This window comes from Camarhynchus parvulus, chromosome 3 (assembly GCF_901933205.1).
Source record: "Camarhynchus parvulus chromosome 3, STF_HiC, whole genome shotgun sequence".
NCBI classification, from domain to species: domain Eukaryota; kingdom Metazoa; phylum Chordata; class Aves; order Passeriformes; family Thraupidae; genus Camarhynchus; species Camarhynchus parvulus.
Genome location: NC_044573.1, coordinates 11,735,320 through 11,761,729, shown reverse-complemented (window position 1 = coordinate 11,761,729; position 26,410 = coordinate 11,735,320). Strand labels below are relative to the sequence as shown.

The 26,410-nt window shown below is 40.3% G+C and overlaps 1 protein-coding gene across 1 annotated transcript in view; it reads right to left on the bottom strand.

Annotated features, from left to right (window-relative positions):
• The window catches only part of LOC115902295 (follicle-stimulating hormone receptor), a 78,664-nt gene that overhangs the window by 36,481 nt on the left and 15,773 nt on the right, over positions 1 to 26,410 (bottom strand). Inside the window, exon 2 of the mRNA XM_030945710.1 lies at positions 13,093 to 13,164. Coding sequence (XP_030801570.1) covers positions 13,093 to 13,164 — 72 coding nt within the window. The remainder of the gene's footprint in view (positions 1 to 13,092; positions 13,165 to 26,410) is intronic.

Genomic DNA, 26,410 nt, shown 5'->3' with positions numbered 1-26,410 from the left:
GGTATGACCTGAGCTCAGGACACGACTCTCTCCCTTCTAGACCTGTGACTCTCCTAAATCCATTTTGCCTCATCATTCAAAAAGTCCAGAAGGATGGCACCAGGAATCAAACTCTTTTATCCTCCTCCTTAAAAATGTGCAGATGGAGACCTGTTAGGAGAGCTCAGATGTGTCAGTGACATGATTACTTAGGAAGGTGCCAAAGGAGAAGAAGGAAAGCCCCCTCTAAACGGGGAGAAATGCACTTGATTTTCTTTAGGTCACATTTAGTTAAAAGTGAGGTAAAAAGACTTTATTGATGTGGATGGCAAAAATCTTCCATTTATCCACAGATGAGGCACAGCATGGCCAAAGCAATCAAGCCTTCCCACAGTGCCCCACAAAGGAGCCTGGACACCCACTGAGACCCCATTTCAGTCTGGCCAAGAGAGGCTGCTGCTGCTGGCAGCCAGCTGTGGCAGCCTCAGCTTGCAATGAATCACCATCTCCTGAGGGCACAGGCTGAGCTCACCCTCCCCTGGTATGCCAGCCATCAGCCTACCCAAGTGAAAATAAAACATTCATCACACACATGCAGACTGGATATGAACAAATGACCCAGAAATCTGGGGGGTTCCAAGTCCTATTACCCTCTGCCTGAGCCATTCTCCTGTCACACCAAACTTGTTGTGGCATATTTTGTGTGGGCTGCCGGGTGGGGGTGGAGAACAACCCCAAGCCTACTTTGTCATTTAGTCCTAAAATTATGTATAACTCATTCAACATACAAATAACAGGGAAAAAAAACCCTACCACAAAAGAGGAAAATGTGGTAGCAAGGGAAAAACTTCCTTGTAGCATATTAGGTCTTCATTTGAATTCTAGCATACATCTGAATGAATTATATTTTTTAATTTGTTTAACTATGCTAATAGTCACCATGCACTGGTGGTTTTAGCAGTATTTTCTCTTTATATGTGTGACTCATGAATTGCCATAGCAACTTGCTTCCTAATTAGCCTTCAGTTACTAACAATCAATACGATTAGACAAGGTCAGCGCTGGAGTAAGAGCTGGAGTAAGCTCTACAGATTTCAAAAAAGGCTACTGAGAGTGAATAACGGCAAGAAGAGGAAGAGAGGGCTCCTGGATGGTCTTCCTCAAAGAATGGTGGTCTTCCCCAAAGAGCAATTACTGCTCTGCCATTACTCTGTCTCTTGTGAACCAGAGGAGCCGTGGCAAATGAGAGCTTTGCCACTTGAGTACAGAGAGCTTTCAGCCTGCCAACAGATTCACAAAGTATGGGGAATAGGAGCATCCCTCTGTGTGCAGATGAAAAGATACCTTACTGTCACATTGCTGGGACTGATGCTGACTGCACACCACCAAAATCAAGAAAAATTATGTCCTAGATTTTTATCAATCTCCCTGTGTGGGAAAGGTGCCTGAAACCTGGAGACTGTCCAGTTCACAGGAAGGTGCTGCCTGGGAATTAAGCCTGTACAGTCCTTAGCTGAGGTCCCATTAGGAGGCCCTCTGTCTGGAGACCTGAATGATTGCCCCTGCTGACACAATTCCCCCCTCATTTTTACAGCCTGGTTCAGTCGTTAACGTGTTATCTCTTACCCTGAAAGCACAGTGCCTGGCAGCACAGTGGGATGGAAATATAATGTGCTGCTCAGAGCTGCTCTGGGTCCTGGGAATACCAAACAGGATCCTTGATATTGACAGATGAAGGCTTGTGAAAAACCACTTTACTTGTTAGTGTGTTTAGGTCTGCTACCAAGAAGCACAGGCAAAACCAAGCTTATTTTTAAATAAACAGTTTGTGTTGTCAATTATGCCTGGGCACATGGCTGTCACAGATGAACTGAAATCCGTTTTCTTTCCTCTGTAGAAATTCATTGCCTCCTGGCTCTGTCCTCTGTTGCTCCCTGGAGTTTACTCCTCTGCTGCAAATGTGCCTCCAGCCTCAGCTCATGGCACTGGGTCCCCCAACAGAGGGTCAGGATCAGGGAATGGAGGAGCCAGGATGGTGAAAATGTAATGACAAAACAGTCTGGACAGTGCCCTGTGAGGACACTTCAAGTCATGAGTTTTGAGGCAACATGTCTTGACCTTCCTCTGCACAGGATGTCTCAAAGAAGGATGAGAGGGTTTTAAGCTCAAAAAAGGCAGCTTTTATTAGAATACCAACTAGGATAATTAACTTCAAAGCAGAAAAACCTTACAGGATATTGGAAGAGAACTGGGTAGATTTTATATCCTCCCTTCCCTGACATCCAATACCTTTGGAGGTTTGGAGTTCTCAGAATCATAGAATAGTACAGGTTGGAAGGGACTTTTCAAGGTCATCCAGTCCACCTTCCCAAGAGGGACATCCACTAGACCAGGTTGCTCAGAGACCAGAACAACCTGACCTTAAATGTTGCCAAGGATGCCTCATCCACCACCTCTCTGGGCAACACATTCCGTGGCTCAGCACACAAACAGGAAAAAACGTCTGCCTTATATGTAATCTAAATAGATCCTCTTTTAGTTTAGTTTAAAACCACTACTCCCTGTCCTGTTGCAACAGCCCCTGCTGAAAAGTTTGTCCCCCTCTTTTGTGCAGTCTATCTCCAAACACTGAAGGGCCAAATTCCTCAGTGGCCTGTGGCAGCAAGCTCTGCTCAGACCTCCTGTAAATCCTGTCCATCCCCCCTGGGGCTGCTCCCTGCCCTCCAGAGCAGACCCTGAGTGACACATATCCATCTCTGGCCTGTAACTCTCCTACCATTGCATCCCCTTTATCCCACAAAGGAAATACCCCACAGCCCTTCCTCCAGGGAGCTCTGCTGCTGCCAGCTCTCCTAAAGAGCCTCATCTCATTGGAAACAGAAATAATAAATAAGCACGTTCTTTTCACTGTGTCGTGCTCACCCCTTCTCACAGCACAGATGGGAAAAGCATGAATCTTAAAAATCCAGCACAAGAAGCCTTAAAAATGTGGGGAATAAAGATGAAAAACAGGCCGCTATAAAAACCTCATTCCAAATAAAAGATAAGATTGACAAAGGGATTAGACATGTCTAATGAGCACCTTCACTTCATAATTACACTAGGAAGGATAAACACTTCCAGACAAAGATGTAAATCTTTGTGCTCTTGAGCAGAAAAGCAAGACAGAAGTAAACAATGCTTCCAAATAACAAAAAATGGTTTAATTCTGTCCCCACTTGAAATTCTGCATTATTCCTGCTTTTAGTGAAGAAACTTCCAAGCACAAGACAAAGTGGAGAGACCATTCCTGGCATTTGTGCTGAGAAATCTCCTATTTATTACACGAATTTGTTCTGCTCCGAGGAGGAAGCACCCTAATGAGGTGGACAAAATATATTCTCCATGTGGATTAACTATCCCACAGTGCCAGCAATGTTCTCTTGAACATCCTCCTTCAGAAAGTGACATCAACAGCTCTCACAAACAAGGTTCTGTCCCTGTCCCCAACTCCCAGTCTTCTGCTGACTACTCTGGAAAACTTACAGACGACAAGAGCTCTCCAGCTTTCTGCATTTCTCTCACAACCATTTGTAATTTCCATCTGTGGTGCTGGCTCCCCAAGCATTCAAAATATTTTCTGGCTTAGTATCTGTCTACCATTCTAAATCCTAGCAATTTAAATGCTTCCCAGACTAGTCTCTATGTATGTACCAGCACACATGCATGTCTTTAACTATATAAGTATATATATTCTGCCATGTGGTGAGTAGTTTAGTCACAAAAGGTACCCCACTCTTACTTGTTTTTAAAGGATCACACACATATATGGGAGTCTTCATCCAAACCAGGCTCCTGCTCTACATATCAAAACAAATATCCACAATATTTTGTGAGCAAATTGTTCTTGGCTTGGTCACAAAACAAACAATGGGCAAAATGAATCTCTGGTTTTACACCTGGGATGAATTAGGGCCAGCAGAGCCTTTGATAGAAAAATCAAAATGCAGCTCACTAATAATGATAAAATGCCCAGTTGCCTCTCCACTGAGCAGAGGAGCCATCAAACTAATGATTAAATCCACATCAATCATTTGGCATAATAAAAATAAAGGCTGTGCAATATAATGTTGTCAGAGAATCAACATCTCCAGCTTAGAAAATAAATGTCTTGACTTCATCTCAACATTTGTTTTCCATAAATGCTGAGGTTTATATCAGCATTTCTATAGCAATGGGAAACACTCCTTCATTGCAGCATGTCAATTCCACTAGCATTATTCCTAAAATAAACAGAAAAGCTAGATAAAATTAATATGGGAAGGTGTTTCTGAAATCCTCCTGAAATAGAATTGCCATTTCCAATCTGGTGCCAGACTTCTTCTTTCCACAAACAATATTTAGTAGTGACAACAATAAAAATTGAGGCAAATCCCATTTAGAGCAAATTTGGCACAATTTCAAGGAGGTCACACCTTTTACAATCCCTCACTGGTACAGTTAGAGCTCACTCAACAAGATTAATACCAAAAAACCTGATAAAAACCCTTTTTAATATTTAGAAAATACCTATTTTTTCTTTTATTTTCCAAAAAAACCTTAATTTTGTATTCACAGTTCTGTTTACAAGTCAGTACCTTTTAATTCTGAATTCTATCAAGAAATTTGGGAGTTAATATGAAACTAACACACAAAGGAGAACATTTTTTGAAACTTATTTAGGGATATTAGAATGAATATACTGATTTTATAATGAAAAAGATAATTATTTAATTCAGGACAATATTCTGACACATCACATGAGAAAAACCACATATTTTGCCATGTATGAGTGATGAATTATATTTGAAAATGTAAAATGTAAATAGAACTGGCAAATTTGAGTTCTTAGTTCTGTGGTATATGCAAATAAATTTAATAAATATACCACTCTGCCACCTTAAGAATTATTTTAAGTTAATTAGTAAATATGTATTTTTTATATTTACAAAGTCACTTAGATGGCCATTTATTCTACCTTGAAATCACATGAATCTTATAATAAAATACAAATTGAAACTTCCTTTCTTTCCAAATAGAGCGAATCTTCTGGAGGAAAGAGATGAAAACTGAAGAAGAGAGAGAATCAAAATGTTGATTTTGCCAGCATCCATCCTTCCCTCTTGGAACAAAAAACCCACCCAAAAGCACCTGAGATGGATGTCAAAAATCTGGCAGACATAGCAGCCTCCTCAGCATGCAGGGACCATGCCCATGGGAGAAAAGAAGAAAGATGATGGGATTAATTCTGCACCACAGGCTGGCCATCAGTTCTGAGGCTCCTCACTAGGTTTGCCTGTCACAATAATCAGCTTCATGCCTCAAATGCAAGGACCTGGACTGGGGCTGCCTTGCAGAACTTAATGGTCCAGGGGAAGGAAATGTGTCCATGTGATGCTGAACCTCCAGCTCGTCTGACACAGCTTCTTGCTGAAATGGTGGCAGATGAAACCCAGCAAACTGTCCAAGAGCAGGGCAAGCCAACTGAGAAATAATCTTGTATTGATAATTCACAACGTTTTCAATTGCAGAGGTGGTGTTTGTTTGGTTGGTTTTCTAGGTTGGATTTTTTTTTCTCCCACCGGGGTGAAACTTTCTTTAAGAATTGTGCATTTCACCCTCAAATCTCGTTTTGGATGAATGAGGCTACTTGAGATCCTACATTTATATCTGCAAAAAGGCTATCTTAATTTAGCATGCATTTAGTTTTATCTGTCTTATTAGGATGGAGGAAGGCAGAAGAAGACTGGATCAAAGTTTCCTCCTGAAACAGAGTGGAAACTCACAAGCATTTGCCTACATTTCATGTTTTATGAATTCAGGTAATCTGGACAGTATGTCACTGGGGAAAGGCATTAAAGCATTTAGCACAGATTCAGACAAGTTGATTCCCTTTTTTTTTCTCTCTCTCTGTCTAGACAGCTGTAAAACAGGGACCTGAAATGATGTGCAGGATGATTCTCCCATTAAATACTTCAGTCTTTAATGCTGGCTTCACACCAGTGCAGTTAACAAATAAAGATTCTGCTAACAGTTCATTACCACAGAGCTCATTCTTGCTCAACAAAAGCAAGTAATGACAAAATGTATTTTCTTTTTTCTTTCTAAATTTATTTTATAAAAGAAAGCAAGCATCAAGATAGTAAACCACATAAAAAGAATTATGGAATACTTCTTTCTTGTGCTCTGATGTGTTTCAATTAAAATATGCAAATATTAGTGTGTTTTTCTGTGACTTTTTGAATAGAAAATTTAGAAAATGTTGATATGGACACCATTAATTGATTTTACATTTCCTAGCTTCTTCTTCTAAGGGCTTTTACTTTGTTTGTAATTTTGTTCCATCCAAGCATTAGAAAAATCCTGATATCAGATTATCTTTCCCTGAAATGTAGCAAAACTGTAATTAAACCTCTGCTCTCTGACATCGGCAGTGAGTAACTGACATGGATAATAAATTTCTCCCTCAGTTTTTTTAGTTGTGCAAGGGATGACAACAGTAACTGCAAGTGGAAGATCTCTTCCACAGTTAAGCTTTGGCAGGGAAAAGCAGAATACCAAGTGATGATGCAGCAAAAGGTTTATAGATTGTAATAAAGCCACCCAGCCTTCCTTCATGGCTGGTTGTGTTTAGAACGCAAGGCATAGCTTCTCCCAGCGTGAAATAAACTGAATTTAGAACACCAGGCTTCCTGTATTTTAACCCCAAACACAAAAGTTTGCTATCCAGAGGGTGATGTTTCCAAAGGCTGCAGCAATGGAGGGTGGTCTGCAGCAATGGCACCGCCTGGAGAAGGAGGGTTACCCCAGCAGCTCATGGAGAGACAGCGGCACAGGCACTGCTCTGCCCAGCTCCTCCACCACCACCATGGGTACTGGAGCCCTGGGAGAAGCTCCTGTGGCTGCTCACCTTCCACATGCCATTTGTGGGAGCCCAGCTCAAAGGGCAGAGGGGGCAAAAGAAGACTGACACACCCCGAAACGCGCGTCTGGCTGAGGACAAGCTTTCCCACGTGATTTTGCTGGATCCATTTTGGAATGGACTGGAGGCCCGAAGTGCCACCAAGCTGTCCTCTGAGGAAAAGCCCTGTTCCAGCCCACTGATCACCACCAAACACAGACTGTCACCTGGGGTGGGGACATCTGGGACTTGGAGGAGCGCAGCTGCAGGAGCCAGGAAGCCTCCTGTGATTGCTCCCTGCCCAACCACCAGCCTGCTGACTTGTCCAGGGCTTCAGGGAAAGCCCCACATCAAGCAATGGCCCCATCCAAACATTTATTCTTTGGGATAGCTGCCTGAATCTTAAATTTCTTTGCCTATGTTGGTTACTTGCCTTAATGTTTTGGAACAGTAGTCCTCTGTTCCCTGAGAGAAAATGCACAGACTAATTTAAATGCATTAAGCAGCGTACTTATTTTCACGGCCTGCCCTCAAGATGCTGCAAGTTACACAGAAGTTCCTATAATGTAAATTAGAATTTAATATCCATAGAGTTGCACCTTGAGAATATACCCTGGAGATTTGCCACCAAAGGATGGCTTTTACCTTATTCAGTAGGTATTTTAGTACACAGAATGGTTGTGTTCCACTTTCACCTTAGGGATGTAAATAAATACTTGTATAAGCATGCACTATTTAACTTATATATCACAGCAGATCCTAAAAATCCATACTTTCCCACTTGTAAAAGTAAAAAGCAGGTTAATCCAAATGATGCAACGAAAGGTAGAAAGCAACTCCTGCCTAGATAAAATTTCCAAATGCTTTGGCTACACTTAATCATAACCATTTTCTCAAAACAGCTTTAATGGACTTATTTAAGCCCAATCTTCTGCATATCAAATAAGGCAGCCCACAATACAAGAAAAACTGGAGAAGCTGTGAAATGCTGAACAACTTTCTTGGTAGCAGAAGACACAGCCTGCTCGTCCTTAGGTGATCCTGTGATTCCTGCCTTCCCCCTTCCCTCCCATGTCCTTGGGCTCTACGCTGAAAAGTGTCACAAAATCAACTGCAGGAGCTTAATGAAGCTGATTTTAGGAGCTCATGGGATGGGTTGGCCACTTTCTAGCCCAGGGAGCCTGATGGCTGCTCCTGAAGAAGGTCTGGATGGTGAATGCATCAATTTTCCAGGTTGGTATAACTTGCTAGAGAAAGTGAAGTCTTTGCGCCAAATTTTCTAGGTGAAACTTACAATCAGTCCAAGAATTCTGGTCCTTCCCCAGCCACTGAAAGAGAGACACCCCTTGATTCAAAATTCTCTCTTCTGGTCTCCATTGTCCATAAGTAACTCCTCTGAGTTTAGACAAAACATAAAAGGTGATCTCAGTGTGATCACTCAGTGTGATCCAGCTGAGTAAAAGGAAAGAGGGACTTGCCTTTTAGCCTAGAGGGGCAAACAGGAGAGGTGTTAGCATCATCCATCAGGCTGGTTGTTTGTAAAATAAGCTGGTGCTTGTGTGTCTAGGTCACAGAGCAGCAGCATTTGTCCCTAGGAACTATCACTGGATCCACACTCTCAACAAAGAGAAAACCAGAAAATCTTGAATGCGCTAAGTAATTGAGTAAATCAATTTAGGGCTATTTTTCCTCTACCAATTCATGAGGAAGCAGTAGACAGCTGCTGTCTTCCATGGACAGAAAACTTTCCTTTCCAGGAGTGTCAGCTGTGGTGGTTTCCCTCCATCCTAAAAGCTTTAGCTTTCCATGATCTGCAGAGCTCATTATGGGTTTAGCTCATCAAGCTCTGGTGTCCATACCATGGTTCATGCTCTTAAAATGTGTCTTTGCCAGCATCTGTTAAAAAAATCTTCCCTCCAATTACTCCAAAATAAAAACAGGGCCAGTAATGGTGCTTTTTTCCCCTCTGTGACATCTTCTTCATCCTCACAGCTGAGTTTCCTTAGGCTGCTTCCTTAGTGGCTGGGTTTGAGAGCAAATGATGAACCAAAGTATTATGTTTTAGCTTAAACCCTTCAAAAAGAACAAATAACTGATGATGAATTTTCAAGGGGATTGTGCCTCAGGGTACAGACATGAAGCCTCTTTTGCTTGCACAGGGTAACACAATCAGATCAAGCTTCCTATATATATAGTGCCCAAATCAAGCCTTGTTAGATCAGGATTCACAAATCTACTTTGCCACCTCATAGTAACAGCAGGAAGCTCAGAAACAAAAAAAGAGAGACTTGGTGTTGCTTCTGACTGTCTCTACTCCAAATTAAGCTCTTTCTGTGCAGGTTGAGGATGACACAGCTGCTGCTAAGCATGTCAGATTGATTTTACCATGTATGTGCCTGCATGGGACTGCTTTTTAATTTAGTAACTGGAGGGTTAATTAGTTCTGGGAGTGTAAACAAGTTGGTTAAGCAGAAGTCCAGAAGAACTGCCACGTTCCAGTTGACTAAGGCCTAGGAGTAGACTAAACATGTAGCAAAAATAAACAATCTGCTCTCCTGAACACCTATTTGCTAAATTGACATGAATCCAGAGTTGTGCAGAAGTTGGAGAGCTGCTGGCAACAAGATGGCAAGGCTGTTCCTCAGACCTGTGGGATTCTGAAAGGGTTTTCTGTAGGAAAATTCAAGTTGCAGGTTTAGTAAGAGAAGCCTCTGATAATTAGAGCCTTATTTATAATATTCAGAGTTTATTTCATAACTTCAAACATTTTATTTAAGAAGCAAAGATCTTTCTCCCAGTACATACTTCAGGAAAGTTGTTGCACCATATGACAGGCTGCAGAATGGTAATTTCATGTTTTGTCAGCAACTGAAGGAATTTAGATGGTTGAGAAGACAATGACGACCTAGAAAATGGTTCAAATGGGCTCTCACTCTTAAAAAAAAAAAGGCAAAAGTATTCCAATGACAATATTGCCAAATTAAAAAAAAAAAATCAGGTGAAACCTAGAAGATTTTGTCTTGGTAACTAAAACTGGGGCTTCACCAGGGAGGTCAGATCAATATCTCCATGCCAACATTTGGAAGTCACACTACCTTTTCCATTATGAACCACGGTCATTAGTGTCCATTCTGGAAAGTCCTTGGACAGTCCAAATAGAAAAAAAAAAGAGACCTTGCCTGGATACTCTGACTGAACAGTGTTTGACATTTTCTGGCAAAATATATATATTTAAAGGTCTCAGAAGCTTGAATGTTTAGGAAGATACTAAAATGCAAAGTGAAAGCAGGAAAATATCAAGGAATTATTTTTCTTTGAAAACCAGAAAATCCAAAAGCCTTCATTCACTTTGAAGGGAAATATAAGAGAGTTAGTATTCTTAGGGAGGACTCATCTCTGATTTAACCTAGAATCATAGAATCATTAAGGTTGGAAAAAACAGTTATTTCACAGGATATTCTGAGTTGGAAGGGTCTCTCAAGGATCATTGAGACTACCAAAACCATCAAGTCCAACCTTTGACCAAACACCACCACATCAAGTAAACCCGTGATGTCCAGTCATTTCTTGAACACCTTCAGGGGTGGTGACTCTACCACTTCCATGGGCAGCCTTTTCCAATGCCTTAAAACCCTTTCTGGAAATTCTGACATTCTCCCTGGTCCAACCTTGACCTCCCCTGGCACAGCTTGAGGCCATTTCCTCTTGTTCTATTTTGCCTGGGAGAAGAGGCCAAGCCCCACCTTGCTACAACCTCCTTTCAGGAGATGTTCTGAGCAAAACCAGTCTATCTGTTAAAGGCTGAGGCAAAGAAAGCATTCTGTACCTCAGTGTTTTCCTCATCCTTGGTGCCAATGTTTCCCCCTGGGTCCACTAAAGAAATGAGATTTTCCTTGGCCCTTCTTTTTGCCGTGAATATATTTATAAACCCCCTTTTATTGCCTTTCACAGCAGTGGCCAGATTGAATTCTAACTGAGCTTTTGCCTTTCTAATTTTCTCTCTACGTGACCTAATGACATCCTTGTACTCTTCCTGAGTTGCCTGACCTTTCCAAAGGTCATAAACTATTTTTTCCCTTGCTGTGAAAGCTCTGTGCTAGCCTGGCTGGTCTTCTTCCCAACAGCACATAAAGACACTACCTCTGTGCCTTTAAGATCTCCTCCTTGAAGCCTTCCTGAATTTCTTTGTTATTCAGGACTCTTTCCCAAAGGACTTTCTGAACCGGTGTCCTAAACAGGCCAAAGTTTGCTGTGCCCAAGAGGGCCTCTGACCATCACACTTCCAACATGCAAACAACTGCCTCACTCCTAGGGATGATTCCAAATACCACCATTTCCCTCCAAATTCTGGGCTTTAACACCCACCCTGTTCTCAGAAACACACTTAGGAATGATGTATTGGTGATGAAAATCATGAGTGCAGCTATGCTGGACTGAAGAAGACGCCATTTTTCTTCAGTAACACATTCAGGAAATATTGTCACTCTTCATTTTTAGCCTACTCAGTTCTAGGGGAGCACACACATACACTACATTGAAGTGTCTCATTTGTATACATCAGGCCATCCACATTTTACCATATGGAGGTATCACATTATTAATAGCTGTTTTCCTTAAATAGGCTACAGTTTGCTTAATCTTTCTTTCTGTGCATGATCTTGCAAGAGTAAAAAGGCTTTCCTACAAAGGCTGTGTTTTTATATGCAAATCTATTATTTGATTACCCACTTTTTTTGTCCCTACATTATCATGAATATTTCTGATGAATGTTTTATGGGTTAGGTTTAGGATTTGTGAGCTATTTCAAATTTTATCTGTTTGCTATATCATCTGCAAATACCACAGTTTTGTTGATGTTGATTGGCCTCATTTACATATCTATCACACTTTTATTTTCAAGGAAATTTTGCTATAAACTGACTGTCCCCATTTCTCCTCCATGTACTACTAGTAGATGGATATATTTTCAAATTGAGCCCATTTCCATATATAATTTTTTGTTTAACAATAAATCACCACTTAGAAACATCCCATTCAATGCCTTTATACACATCTGACATATGGTTTCTGAGTAATTAAAGATAACAGAGGCAGCTCACAATGCACTTTGCAGCCCACTTTGCAGTCCAAAGTGCTCAATGATTTTCCATAAGGACGAGGCTAAAACGAACCCTCACCACCCTCTTGCTAAATCCCTTATTCATGCAAGAGTACAAGGGAGAAGGGTAGGAATGACACAGAGAAGTGTCTTTTGGAGCTCTGCCATTGCACACACACAGCACTGAAAAAGGTACTGTATTTTGAGTACATTTCCCCACTCCCACTCAGACTGCTCCTGGGTGAACAGCCTGTTTGTGATCCCCTCCTGTCAGGCTGCAAGTGCTGCTCTGTTTCTAAGCAAAATGGGATTTGCCCATATATGAGATATTTCAGAAAAATCATACATGAGGCAGAATAGTTCAGGTTGGACAGTGAGGGTTATAATTTCTGGTGCTAGCACCAGCTAAGCCATAGATTGCCTGTTGTAAAAGAGAAGTAAGAAGCATGTTACTAAGGGTTTTCCCTTCTAGTGGTGGAGCTGCAATGCCTCCACAACAGCATACTAATGAATGTAAGATACATCTGTTCGTCAAAGGTGCTCATAATTGTACCTCCAGGCTGATCACTAAAATTCACAGAAATGAGCTGCTTACACTCTTTGTGTACTAAGATTTTTGGATCTATCACCTGTAAGGAAATTCTCTCACACATCCTGACAGCTGCCTCTGAGCATGCACAAAACAATCTTATTTAGTTAATTCATTAGTGAAAAGAAAATTAGCTAACCTATTATTAACAGGAGCTTTTTCCTCCCTAATCTTTCCAACTGCTTCTTTCCAAAACTCACAAAATATTCAGTTTCCTGTGATATTTTGCTATGGCACTGTATTTATTAATTGCAATGACACTCCATGCTCAACCAGCCCTTTGACTGAAGACTGCCTGGTTGCTGATATGAAAGTGTATTTATGACAATATTGTTCTGGAAGGTGTCAATAAAAAAAAATTCCATTTTTTTTCTTTAGACAGAAAGATAAAACTATATGAAGCTCAGTGATAGGAACTTGCTCACAGGCTGTAAAAAGAGTTGCAATCAGAAAGTGCTGCTTGGAGTAAAATAGTTGTTTCCTAGTAAATATTAACACAATACATACATTTTCTCTAGGTCAACAAGTCCTGTGAAAGCTCCTTTGGGAATGACTCTCATCTTGGTGAGGACAAATCTCCTGAAAATAGAGAAAACAGGGTGGTTATTTACTATTCACAACGCAGGACTGTGCAGTTAGCCTTGCCAGCACAGGAGAAGCCTTTCTCACAGGCACAAGGATGGTTTCCTGGCTGAAGGCTTTGGCATCTAAATACAGCTGTAACATCCAAAATTACAGCACAGCATAGGGGCTCCTCAGGGGAAAAAGCATCATTAGTAGTTGCCATTTCCCTTTTTGCTACAGGAAGAAATCCAGACTTGCAGCTTCTCTATTTGCTGAGAGGGAACAGCATCTTTCTGATCTCAACTGCTCTTTTGAGTGATGCTCAAGCACAGGATGAAGCAGCCCTGTGGAGCCAGAGTGGGATGGGGTGCTTACTCAAGGCTGCAAAGTGCTCCATCCATGCTCATGCAGGAAAATTCCTTGACCTGCTTGCTGCACAGATAATTTGAGGAGTCAGCTACTGTGTCCCACCATTGCAACTTTAATAACTTTATGGCTTCTCACAGTCTCTCTTCTAATTAGTTGATAATGTGCCACAAAATTGGGACTTTGGAATACTTGATCACACATGCACCAGGACAACATTTTTATCATTTTTAAAGGTCACAGAATATGGTTTATGAAGAAAACCCATTTGAAATACTCATTTAAAATATTTGAAGTGTAAGGCTTTTTGTTAACCTGGAGTTGTCTTCTTTAATCTCTAGAAACAAAAAGGACTAGAAAACTTCTGATAGAACTCAGCAAATGATATTTAGGGTTTCTACTACTCCTCAGAGAAATAAGGTGTCATCTGCATGATTGTTTTCTTTCACACATTTAATCATTGATAAGAAGCTAGCACAAACAAATGCATATATTAACATGACCTGCTCATCACAAGCCATCAGCTAATATTGGTTGCTTTGAGCAACAGTTGTTAAAAAGGTTTTTTGTCCTTATTTTAAAAAAACACCCACCCAAGTTACACTCATGAACATGTTACATACATACATCACACCCTGGGATTCAGCTTCTTAGTCTATTTTTCTGTGGAAGTGGAGATGAATTTTTTTCTGCATTACCATGGAAGTCTTTTTTCCAGTGAACATATCTGCCAGACCACCCCTAATTTTCATCATCTCAGAACTGGTTTTTGCATGGCTGTTTTGGATCACCTTTCAGCTCATATGGTATCTCATTGTAAGGTCGGCAGGAGGACAGAAATGAGAACTCAGCCTGCTATTACCTGCTGTGCAGTCCTGCAAATTTTAACACAATGCCTCAAAACTAGAGACTTACTTCCTTACCATTCACATAAAGTATTCATACAATCCTCATCTATGTTTTATTTCAGATGATTAGCTGAGAGTTTTCATGGGAGATTATCATGTTTTAATCAAAATTTTAGGGGAGCAACTCTATTATTCTGTCAGAGTACCAATGTGACAAGTTCACATTTTTAAATTGTAGGTCTTTAATAGAATCTACCCCCTCATGAGTTAATATTTACTTAAGCAGGAAAAAGTCAATGCACACCTCACCTAGTTCCAGAGATGTCATAGTGATTACACCAGGAGTGAACTTGGTCCCACACTTTTTTTAAACATTGAAATTTATGGTATTCTCAGTTGTGAAAGACGATGAAGTCAATTTGGTATTTCATTATTCTTGTACTATCATTAATGTAAATCAGAAAGAGCTTCAACACACTGTCACACAAGAATTACAGTATTGAGATCATTATGCAAATGTTAGAAGGATAAAAGAGTTTCCAGAAAAGGCCTAACCTGGATTAGGCAATTTGTAAAACCCGACTGAAAATGGGGCTGGTGTAATGCATGCAAAGCTGTGGCTGTGCTTTCAGACTGGATGGGTACAATGGATCCTTGCAGAACACCCAGCAGGCTTAGTGCTACAAAGCTGAACCATCAGGAAACCCTTTACCTTTGATCTGCTTTGAAATCTCTCTCAAACTCTGCTTTGTAGAAATGCATGCCTAATTTCCGAGCCCTAAAAAAAGGGCTTTGTCTGAAAAGCCACCTATCATTTTTTTATGGCATGTGCTAAAATGAATCCTCTCTCTGCAGGCACAGGTCATCAGGACATTTGCAATTTTTAATTAAACACTGGCCTATGCTGTGCTTCACCACAACAAGAAATTACAGTCTGATACAGAAACTAATGAAAAGAAGAGAACCTCATTCATAGATGGGGTTACTGATATGAGAAAAGCCACATCTGCATAAAACTAAAAATCAGACCTTGAGTTTCTTTGTAGAAGATCCTGATATCCTGTCTTAATAAGGTGCCAGAAATCAGGATCCACGTGTCTAATGCCCTGAAGCAGTTAAAACAGAATTGAAGTTTAATAGCTGAAATCTCATATTCCACTTAAAAAAAATTAAGGTTAATTGTTTTTAAACATCTCTGTGTGAGCTATTGAAAGTCAGACTTAAAGGCATAACTAACAGCAAAAATTAGAATTAGCTACTCATTGGATTATCAACTGTATAATTAATAGAATCTATTGTAACTAGCCAAATTCTTTAGTGTCAATAAATCTCACCAATTAGTCTCCAAGAATCAATCTGTACTTAACATGAGATACTGGCTGCTCAGTACCAATTCTTTCTGAGGTACATGGAGAAAATAAATGGAAAGTATTTCCTAGGTTTTGTTTCTGGTGCTGTTTTAGGGTCAAATAAATGAATGCAGCCCACCTTTGCTCAAGCATGTTTCATGTCAAGAGAAGCAAGTAAAGAAAAGCTTCCTTTAAAAAATGTGTACTTAAGGCAGAGATGCAGTGTTTGGTCCTAAAAATTTATGTTGGCACTTAGGTACCAGCAAGGAAAGCATTGAAAGGCCTAAACATTCAGTGAGTGGTGTGGAATTGAAAACCCAGAGCCAGGTGCCCAACACAAGACATGGGAAAGTCCCAGAAAGGACTCCAGTGTTGGAGCCACTAAAAACTTAACAAATTACACAGCAGGAAGCATGGAAAAGGAAACAAGCCCCAGATGGTCACATGGTTATCCTGCTTTGTGTGAAGGCAATACCCATAGCTGGGAATATAAAAGTGTCAATATTAACTACTGTTATTCACTAGGTAAAAGGATAGATTTCAGTCTGGCCCATTGCTTCAATGATATCCAGGAGAGGTTTCTAAATCCTGACTTAAATATCTGTTGAAAGTGATTCTTGGGGAGTTTATTGGTAGGGACTGAAGCTGTCTGCTCCAGTTTTACAATCACACTCATACTTTCTATATTTCTCTGGACTGAACATGCAAAATTCCCACAGCTTTTTTCCATGTCTCATTTTTAATTGTTTTACATATCTCTATTGTATAATTTTTATTTGTCCCATGAATGGGTGTGAGTAAATGTCTCTATTATGAAGCTACTAAAAAAAAATGTTACAACTTAAAGCTAGACCTGTCAAGATGAGGACAGAACTATCTCCTATAGATTTGTTTATTTATACAGGACATTTAAACCTGATGTTTAAAACAGTAGCATCTTTGTTAATATGAAGCCATTGACACAGATGACTTGCACTTTATACCACTATGAAGAACAAACAATAGAAATGCATCTTATTTCTGTATGGCTGTGTCCAGTATCACAGAACTATCACAGTGACAAATTGATCTCAAAGCCTATGGAGGACATGATGCAAAGAACAGAAATTAGCAGGTACTGCTAAAATGTTCTGGAATAACCCTCTAACATTTCCACTTATGGAAAGATTTATTGATCTTTTCTTAAAATAGAGTCTTCAGCTGAAGTAGTTCAGACAGGCAGAGCATAAGACACGGTGGAAAAAAAAAATCTTCAGAAAAATTAATTCTTTCATGCAGCCCCACATGACTCCAGTGATAGAAAGGAGATTGACCTCTTAATGAAAGGATGGAGGGCTGGATGTCGTTATTCAAATATCTGATGCTCAAGGTATGGGTGATTAAAAAGGCTTGTAAAATTAGAAGATAAAAAAAGTGGACCTATACAGGTCATTTCTGCTAATTGTCTCTGAAAAAAAAGTGCAAAGGAAACCTGTGCATTGAAGCCAATGTAGCTACACTGTGTCTGTGAGGTTAGCCATTTGTGTTCAGAATGGTGCATTTTACATATTCATCAAAAAAATTCTCAGACCCTGGTCCCACAAGTTTTTCTTGAACAATTAATAAGGTGCTCTTTGGCACAAATTTTCCACCAGAACTTGCTCCCACACAGCTTTTGTTTTGTGTCCCCTCCTCCCAGCTCCCTTCCTTGGCAAAGGCCTCCCCCTGCCACTGGCAGTAACCTTGCACAACAAAGAACTGCACTGATTATCAGAAATTAGACTGGCAAAAAAAGTAAAACAATTTCTGCATCATAAAGCCTGGCTGAATTTAGGTCTTTCAAAACACTCGTTAAAACACATTTCTTGGATCTACTTAAGTCACACACAGTTAATCAGAAAAGTGTGCGCATTGTAGAATTATCTTCTCTGCCTCATGTAAATTGCAAATTCTTGGTGTTAAAATGAACTATATCAAGCAGATACTATAAACTTTATAACTTAAAGACCAAAGGAAAATAAAATAAAAAGCCAAAAAGATTCAGTGACCATAATGCTAAAACACCAACTTTGGCACCAAAGAAATAAATGTGATAGGATTTTGAAGAACATTTTTACTTTAATCTCTGAGCTAACAGACTGATGCTATCACCTTCTAATCCTCTGCAGCAATGTGCATTTTGTCAAACAAAGATTTGCAGTGAAATTTAATTTACTCTGTGTAATTCTTTTTGGTTGTTTCTTTGTTGTTTCTTTGTTTTTGCTTCTTGCTTTGGAGGTTCCTGCACAAGCAACAGAGGAATTTTTGCTTTACATCAGGGGAAGGCAAAATGATTCTATGACCTATTTAATGTGCTCTTGATTAAATGCACAAATCAACAAGATCCTGCATCCTGGTGGGGTGGGTTTTTTTTTCTGTTTTTGCTTGATTAGTGAATACAACAGTGAAAAAGTATTTTGCTTTTCATGCTGTAATAGGAGACAAATAGATACTGCAGACCACATCCCAGATGGTGTAAATCAATTGATCTGTGTCACTTTGGCCCTAAACTTCTGTCCTAATTCTCACCAGAATGAATAATGAGATTCCTGACAGCGGAATGCGATTTAATTTAAATTTATGAAGAACATTTGTAAGCCTCCAGCTCACTGAAATGGGTTCACACTGTCATCTGACTTCACTGTGACTGGGGCCTGGTTCTAGTGAACATCTCACTGGGAAGGGGCATATGTAGATATATATGAACATTAAAGTATTTCTGCTACTCAGTTGCCTAGGTGGAAAATCTCTGGAATCTATTAAGTAGCTTGTAGGTGCTTTCAGACAAAGCTATGTTTTCCCTTTCCTAACAGCAGGCAGAGAGAAGTACAAAAGTCATAAATTGGATGCTAAACATCAGGCTTCAAAACCCATCAAGCTAAATGCAAAAAGCTTGGGTTTATTTGCTTTTTGGTTTTAAAGTCTTTAGAGTGCATTCATATCATGCTGCTAAGCTATTTTCAACACTCACGAGGCTTTAATTTAAGAACGGGAAAAGATTTGTATTAGTCACCTCAATTCCATGGGATTCTCAAGTAGGGACTTTGTAAAGCTGAGTAAAGCAGGATCATGAGGAATGGCACAGGCAGTGACAAAAAAGCATCTCCCACCATCCTGCTGGCTCATCTTTTCAGAGAGATATGGCATTATCTTAAGAGAAACCCAAAGCCAAGCAGAATATTTCTGTAATAATGACTATTCATGCAACTACAGATTCATTTCAAAGAGTGGACCCTGATAGCTCAGGCACACTTGAATAATGGAGGAAGAGCTTTGCAATTCATTTGTTCGACTGAGACGTGATCCATGGATTTGAGTGTCTGAGAGGCCCTGCTTCATGCACATGTAAATGGATTTATGAGAGAAAGAGCATAATCCCTTGCTAACATGCACGATCTGGATTGAAGCATCTGATCACTGCATCCACCTAATGTGCTTAACTCAGCTCCTCATCCCTTTTAAATGCTTGAGGAAGAAGTTATCTAGACAGTGCAGCTGGTTTATTCCTCTTGTGGGATAATAAAAGCTGGTAAAGGTGAAGGAAAATCTAGGCAATGTCCATTTTATGAAGAAGACAGAAAATGTAGGGTTAATCTGGGAGGGAATGTGTCCTCCTTTCAGGAAGGTTACTTGGGAATTTCTTCAGGTCTGGGAAAGATGTAAAGGGCATCCATGAGAAAGAAAATATTTTGGTTTGTGAGCAATTAAATAAAGTATTGTACAGACAAAGTAAATACAATTAGAACTGTGTTGATAAAATTATTAGTGATGTCCATCTGCTTTGCAGGTCTGAATCTAAAAGCAATAAGTGCAGCAGCTGACGAAAAATCCCTTCTTAATCTTTATCAAGCCTCCCATAAAAATCAATTTCCTTTTCTTTTTGGAATTAGATTAAAAGGATAATTAATAGTACTGATTGCATTCCTATTCTAAATTTAATTAACACTTACCCAGTGTAATAATGCCCCCCAGCCACAAAAAGCTGCAGGGAAGCATTTCAAGATCACACCCCCAATGCCCTTTTCACTTGCACAGTGCCCACAACACCATAGCAGGGATAACAACAGGTCTGTTTTCTCAGCAGAGCTGTGATGCTGCTCCCACAGGCACACAGCAAATTTGCTCTGGGATTTGTTTTTCCCTGAGGACCTTGCTTAGGTCAGCTAATTAATTGCCCACATTGCCAGTAGGCAGTTAACAACTGATAAGGAGAGATAAGGAAGCAGAAAACTGTTGAGGAAAAAAAAAAAAACCCAAAAACAACAAAACAACCAAGCATCTAAAAGACTGTAAATGTGGTCAAGCAACGGGCCTGTAAAGCTTACTCTCCCTCCTCCCTGGGTTAGTTTTGTAAAGCCAAGGCATGTTTAGTCTCAGCACTGATAGCCTTTTCATTTCTGGACAAAGCACACACTGTCCTCAGTAGCTGCCTCATCCCCCAGGGCACAGCAGATATCGTCCTTCTGAGGTCACACGTGCAGCCAGTTAAAAATAAAGCTCCAAGATGCTTTTAAATAGCTCTGCTCGAATAAGGTGGGAGGAATTCTGATATGGAGGAACAGGAAAAAAAAAAAAGAGAAGATGGCAAAACTCCCAACCAGAAAAAGGAATGCAACACCAAGACTTTTACTCATTAATGGTCTACACCTATTGTAGTTATTTCAGTGTATTTAGGTTGGGTTGATTTACACTGAGGCAAAGCTGGAGATGGACAAGAGTTGTGGTTATTCAGACCAGCTGCCTGTGTGTGTTAACTGATTTTGTAAAGTCCCTGACAATCAATTTTGCTGAAGACTTAGGTGCAAATAGCAGTAGTTACACAATGACATCAGGCAAAGCAATGCTGGCTTGGCAGGGAGGATCTCCTCCCTGCTGTAAGCTTACCCAGAGCTGTAGCAAAGCAAAGCTGGAGCTCTGGATTCCTCTACAGAGAAAAAGGGCACAAATTGCAACAAACAAGCCCTCCTTAGGCCTCTGAGCAGAATCACAGTTATCATGTTTGCATCTGGGAAGAGTTTAACTGCTTGGAATGAGTTTCCACAAAAAAGGCCAGCAGTAAGCCTGAAAGCACAGCTAAAATTTGTTCTATTAATGTCAAAGGCATGCTGTGAAAAGTGTTCTGTGCAAGGTAAATAACACCAGTGAATGAAGTTATCTTGTCTTGGTTACAGAGAGCCAGGAAATAGTGATTGCTTTATTTTTACAAATAGCTATACTTTTATTAGTTTTGATTATCCTGTAAGACACTATGCTACTTTTAGAAGAGCACATCCTTGTTCCTCACAGCTTACTTACAGGGGGCCTTTGAGAAGTGTACAGCATGTGATGAATGTACAGCTTCCTTAAAACCTGACCTTGATATCTGCAACCATCTTTATGGTGAGGAGGAGCCATTAAAAATTCATTCACTCTGAGCAACATTCTTGGTGTTACATCTATTTATGTTAATAGCTCTAAATTAATATCTCTGCATATTTTCCTAACAAAAGGAACATTGTACAAGTACTGGGTATTTTGTTCTTGCAAAAAGAATGTTTCACTTTGTGTTCTTTCCCATGGGCAGCTTGTCAAGGCAAATACAGTTCTGGAAAATGTCCACAGTCCAATCAGATGGGAAGCTTTTTAGGTATTGTCTTCACAACTTTCTTCCCCTCTTTTGATGCAGGGCAAGAATAGCCATCCTGCTCACACACAGCCAGTCACTTAGACTCTTCCTGTCCCAAGAATGAGTCAAAAAAGGTCTTACTTCACAGTAGGGAGAGAACTGGGGTTTGTTCATTGCCTGAGGTCATACCCAAAAGGTGACAAGTGTTCTTTGTGTGTGGTGTTTCTGCCTCTAAAACTTTGGGACTTTCTATGTTGGCAGGGCCACCATACATGATGTTATTTTTATGGACTGAGACAAATCCTCCAGGGACAAAATCCCTTCAGTTCTGAGTTGAGTGCCTTAGGAAAAGTAAAAGAGAAAAGGAAGATTTCTGCAGAACTTCTTGCTGAACCATCACTGGATAGCAAACCACCAAATTAATTATTTGTAACTGTGTCACTTTATCTTGATAAATTCATTAGAAACAGCTGGAGTGCTTTTTATCTCCTTTCCCATGCATATCTTCATAGGCACTGTACCGACGCTGCTTCATGGGACACAGCTGAAATACCCCAGAATATTAATGAAATAAAGACACTCACTGTTACATTCCCTACTTAGCACACAGTCTAATAAGTAACAGGGTCCCCACCAAATATTTGGATTAATTTGGATACATGCAAAGGCTTGTTTGAAGTTGTAATGAGATATCAGATACTCCCAGTGCCAGAGCAGTCAGAAACTATTTAAGAAACAGCACTGAGACACTGTACTCCTCTTTCCTATCTGAATATAAGCTTTGCAAAAGTAAATATTCTCTCTGCTATCTACTACGTGCTGTATTTTCCAAAGAGCAGTGTGAGTGTCAAACACAAGTAACTCAAGTGGAATTCTTGGGAAAACAGCTTCTCTGGAAGGAGGGTCCCAGAGGCAAACAGCACCCACTCTGCCCTTCCCAGGGCACCAGCCTTGTGCTGACACAGCTTTCCTGAAATGCAGAACTGTACTGGGCCTGTGCCCCATGCTCCTGCTTCTCCGGCACCATGGCAAGAGGAGAGTTTGCTTCTTTTTAACTGCTGAAGCACACATTTAAATTTTAAATGCTTAAGTTATGAAGTAACACTAAAAGTGACAAAGCGGAAAAACATCCCAAACTTTGGTCACTCCAGCAGCATGCAAAAAAGGAAATCTCCTCTGGTCATGCCTTCCTCTAATCTGAATCTCTGCTGAGTCTTTCAGGGGCTGGCTCTTGGAATTGCTGCTGCATGTGAGAGTACATGGAATGGAAGTACCCATGAGATTAAAGTGAGCAACAGGTTCCTGTAATTGTAAGAGAGCTCACAGTCCTCACAATTTAATGCACTTTGCACATTTTATTCAAGTCCTGTAAAAATTCCTGTTCACTGCCATTGCTCACCACGCACTCCCGTATCACTGGTCCTCTTCCCAGTCACAGAGCTCCCATGTCAAGAACTTTTCTCAGCTCATCTCTTGGAGATTGCTGAGGGAAACAATCACAGGGATATCAACTGCAGGTGCCTGCACTCTTCCAATATTGTCCTGCACTCTCCTGAGAGTATCTCTTCTCCCTCACAGTCTTTCTCTCTTATTGAGGTCTCTTCCCCATAGACATGATCAATTTGATAGGGAATGAAAAAGCAAGGAATTCTCCTTCCTTCTCCTTGTACAAAACAGAATAAATAATTACTTTTTCCTATTATTTTAGCAGGAATTACATTGCCACTGCAAAAAGCTGAATTTATCTATCTACCTTCCATTAGCCATGGATTTATTTTCACATATTAAGATGATGCTTCTGACTAAATATAGCATGGCAGCTAGTGCGCCACTATCCTTAAAAATACTAACTGTACTATTTCCTTTAAGACTGACTGGTCTCTTCTCAGTAGCACACAGGACAAAGCCTGCACTGTTGTCAAGCATGGATCTTTATTCTATTTGAAAGTGAGTAGTATTGTTTCAGAAAGAGGCCACCTTGACCACACTGGCAACTGAAATGCTAAGTTGTGTTCAGAATAAAGATTGTGTTTCCTGCTTTCCCCTTCAGACTGCTTCTCAAACATGAACCCTACACAGAGCACTTAAAAATAATAAACATGCATGGTCCTCCTAAAAAGGGTGATAGAAGAGTGAAACAGAGATGGGAGAAACTTGACCTGCTCATGGCACAGCTGCAGATTATGGAAGACCTCTAAGAAAGAGTTTAGCAGTTATGCCTGGGAAAATATATTCTTTGCAACATCTAACCTCAGTGGATGAGACTTCTGCCCCCTTCCTACACACCCTTCCATCATATTTCTTGATTTGACTGTGACATCAGCTCTCTAAATGACTCTGATAGGCATCTCCTTCCATAGAACAGGGTAAAAAAAGGCATGTGGATGAGGCACTTGCTGATAGGATTTAATGCTTTCAGCACCTCATTCTGACTCTTATTTCATTGCACAGAACTAGCTCCACGAGACACAACCAAAAATAAATGTGACAAGAACAGTTCAGCATACCCTAATAATGGAAATATTAAAAGAATGCTTCAGCTCTCCACAAATTCTTTTCCTAGGTAATTTTGATAATCTTTGTAAAATCAGGCCAGTTGAACGGTCAGTTCAAACTCTCAAGTTGTCCCTTACTCTTCTCCCAGACCCTCTTTGGGAGGTGGACTAGAAGGCAAATTGAGGCTCATAATCCTCTAAATGCTAAAGGGTTTTGTGTCACGTGTTTGCTGCACTCTTTTTCTAAAACTTTCCTCTCCCTTCTCTACTGTAAAAACAGAGGGTGCTGTTCTGATCCCTTCCATCTCAAAAAGTGTATTTGAGTATTGGGAAAGGTAATGAGGGGGGCATGAATGCTGATCAAAGACATGATATGATTTTTGTAAGAGGAATAACCAATTTGACTTTTTGGCGTGGAAAGCTTAGAGGTCCACAGAAGTCCTGGAGAGGGTGGGCAAGGACTGATGCTTCAACACAAATTCCAGGCAACCTCTGGGCTGGAATTATTTGGAGGCTGGAGGAGTATTGTGTTAAAGTATCTTGAATGGTTCTCTGATTCTTAAGCTACCCTTAGCAGCTCCCAAGATACCCTGTTGTGCACAGGATGCTTGATTCACTACAGCCACAGCTGATGTTGCAGGGAGAGAGCAGGCAAAGGAGGGGGACCCTTCCTACAGAAGGAAAAACTTGCCATGATCTGCCTTTGCTGGGCTGTAACCCTGCCTGGAGACCCGGGGACAAGGAAGTGGAAACTGGGAATAGCATGGCCTCAGCTGGAGCTGATGGGTCAAATTTGAGTTGCTGACCCCTTGCAGAAGATGCTCTCTGGGCTATCCAACATCTCTGTGAAGGTTTGGGGCAAGATCACGTTGTAAACAAGCTGTGGGGAGTTTCTTTCTTACTGCATCTGAACAACTGTGGCTTTGCTTAAATGTTGGTTATAGCAAGTATCCCATCAATAATCTACCTGTGGCTCCCAAGTCAAAACAAAGATAACTTCCTAATGCACTGCATAAGGCATTTCTAACCTACAGAGATATATTCAGCAACACTGACTCCATCTTGCTGTGCCCATATTGATTCTAAAGGAGAGCCTAGAGTTTTCAAAGCCAGACCAAGGCTTCAGAGGATATTACTCTATATTACCTTGTGCCTGTTTCCTTCATGACAATATCAAGGCTTATGTTTTGCCTGATTGATTCCAGCTGATAGTTCTGACATGCTGCAAAAGAAATTGCAGGCTTTAGACTGTGAGGATGACCAAGCAGACCTCAGCATGAATTAGGAACTGACTATGAGGTTTTTTTTTTTTACTGTGGAAAGAATACATTACAGCAGCAAACACTGAAAGATGCAGTAGGTACAATGTGCAGTCCCTGTACAAGCTGGACACTCAGAGAGCTTTGAACCAGCCAAATAATTTGGAGGTTAAAAATTTAAATAATTGGGTTAAAACTGGGGGAAAGAAGGCCCAATAGCATCACTAACAAATGCACCTACAGTAAATAAAATACCACAAAGTCACTAAATGCTGATCTTTGCCCAGAAACTCAAAGCCAGCTTGGTGCTGAAAAGTGCCTGTCTCCTTAAGGTTCCTCTTTTAATCTGTTTGGAATAATAAGGGCTTCGTTCTATTTATCTAAGACTGAATAGAGGTATTTATTTTTAGAGAACTATCAACCAGCCCTTAGACAAACATGTGCTTCCCAGGAAGTACAGGGAAAAGATTTCCTCTGCTGGTCCTTAGTGTAGGAACATGGTGACTCCCATGAACTCCAAGATGGCAAGATTGAGTGCTTTTAGGCATATAATTTTCTTTTTCTAGCATAAAGGTGGTGCTTTGATGTAAGACAATAGAGAACAATACACAGTAGGCCACCTTCTGAGCAAAAACCTGAGTGAAAAAGAGTCAGGTAAACTTTCCTGAGTTCACTTCATATATCAGAAAAAGGAATCTAAGTGTCCCTGTTTGCACTAGAGGTATGAAACAAAATGCCTTTTTTCCTCAGAGAGAAACAGAGAACCAAAAAAAAAAAAAAAAAAAAAAGAAACAGAACAGAACTCTGCTTGAAAACAAAGTGAAAATAAATCAGCAGTGAATGGATTAGCTTCAGATCAGACTGCCTGGAGCAGCCTGATCTGGAACAGCAGAGCACTCAGGGCTTGTTTTTTTTAAATTAGTTTTAATAAATAGAATCAATAGCTCAGATTATGAAGAAGAACAAAAGCACAGATCAAATCGATCAAGGCTGTAGCTTATCATTATAAGCCAAGGGGTGTCTTCTCTTGTCTGAATGTGATAAGATGGCAAAAGAATCCACTTGCAGCTTTTCAGTATCTCTCCCAGAACAGCTGTACACAGAGCTGGATACTGAAAATACTCCAGGTTATCCAAACATAAACACAGACTCCCTTTCCTTTTCCCCAGAAGGAAAAAAAAACCCCAAAATAATAAATAAAACCCAAAAATAATATTTTTTTTCCTGAAGATAAATGTAGGAATTTACAGGGAGGACAGAACTAAATAGATAAGCAAGCACCAAATATCCTGCATTATATATGGGACTTAATGCTCAGGTG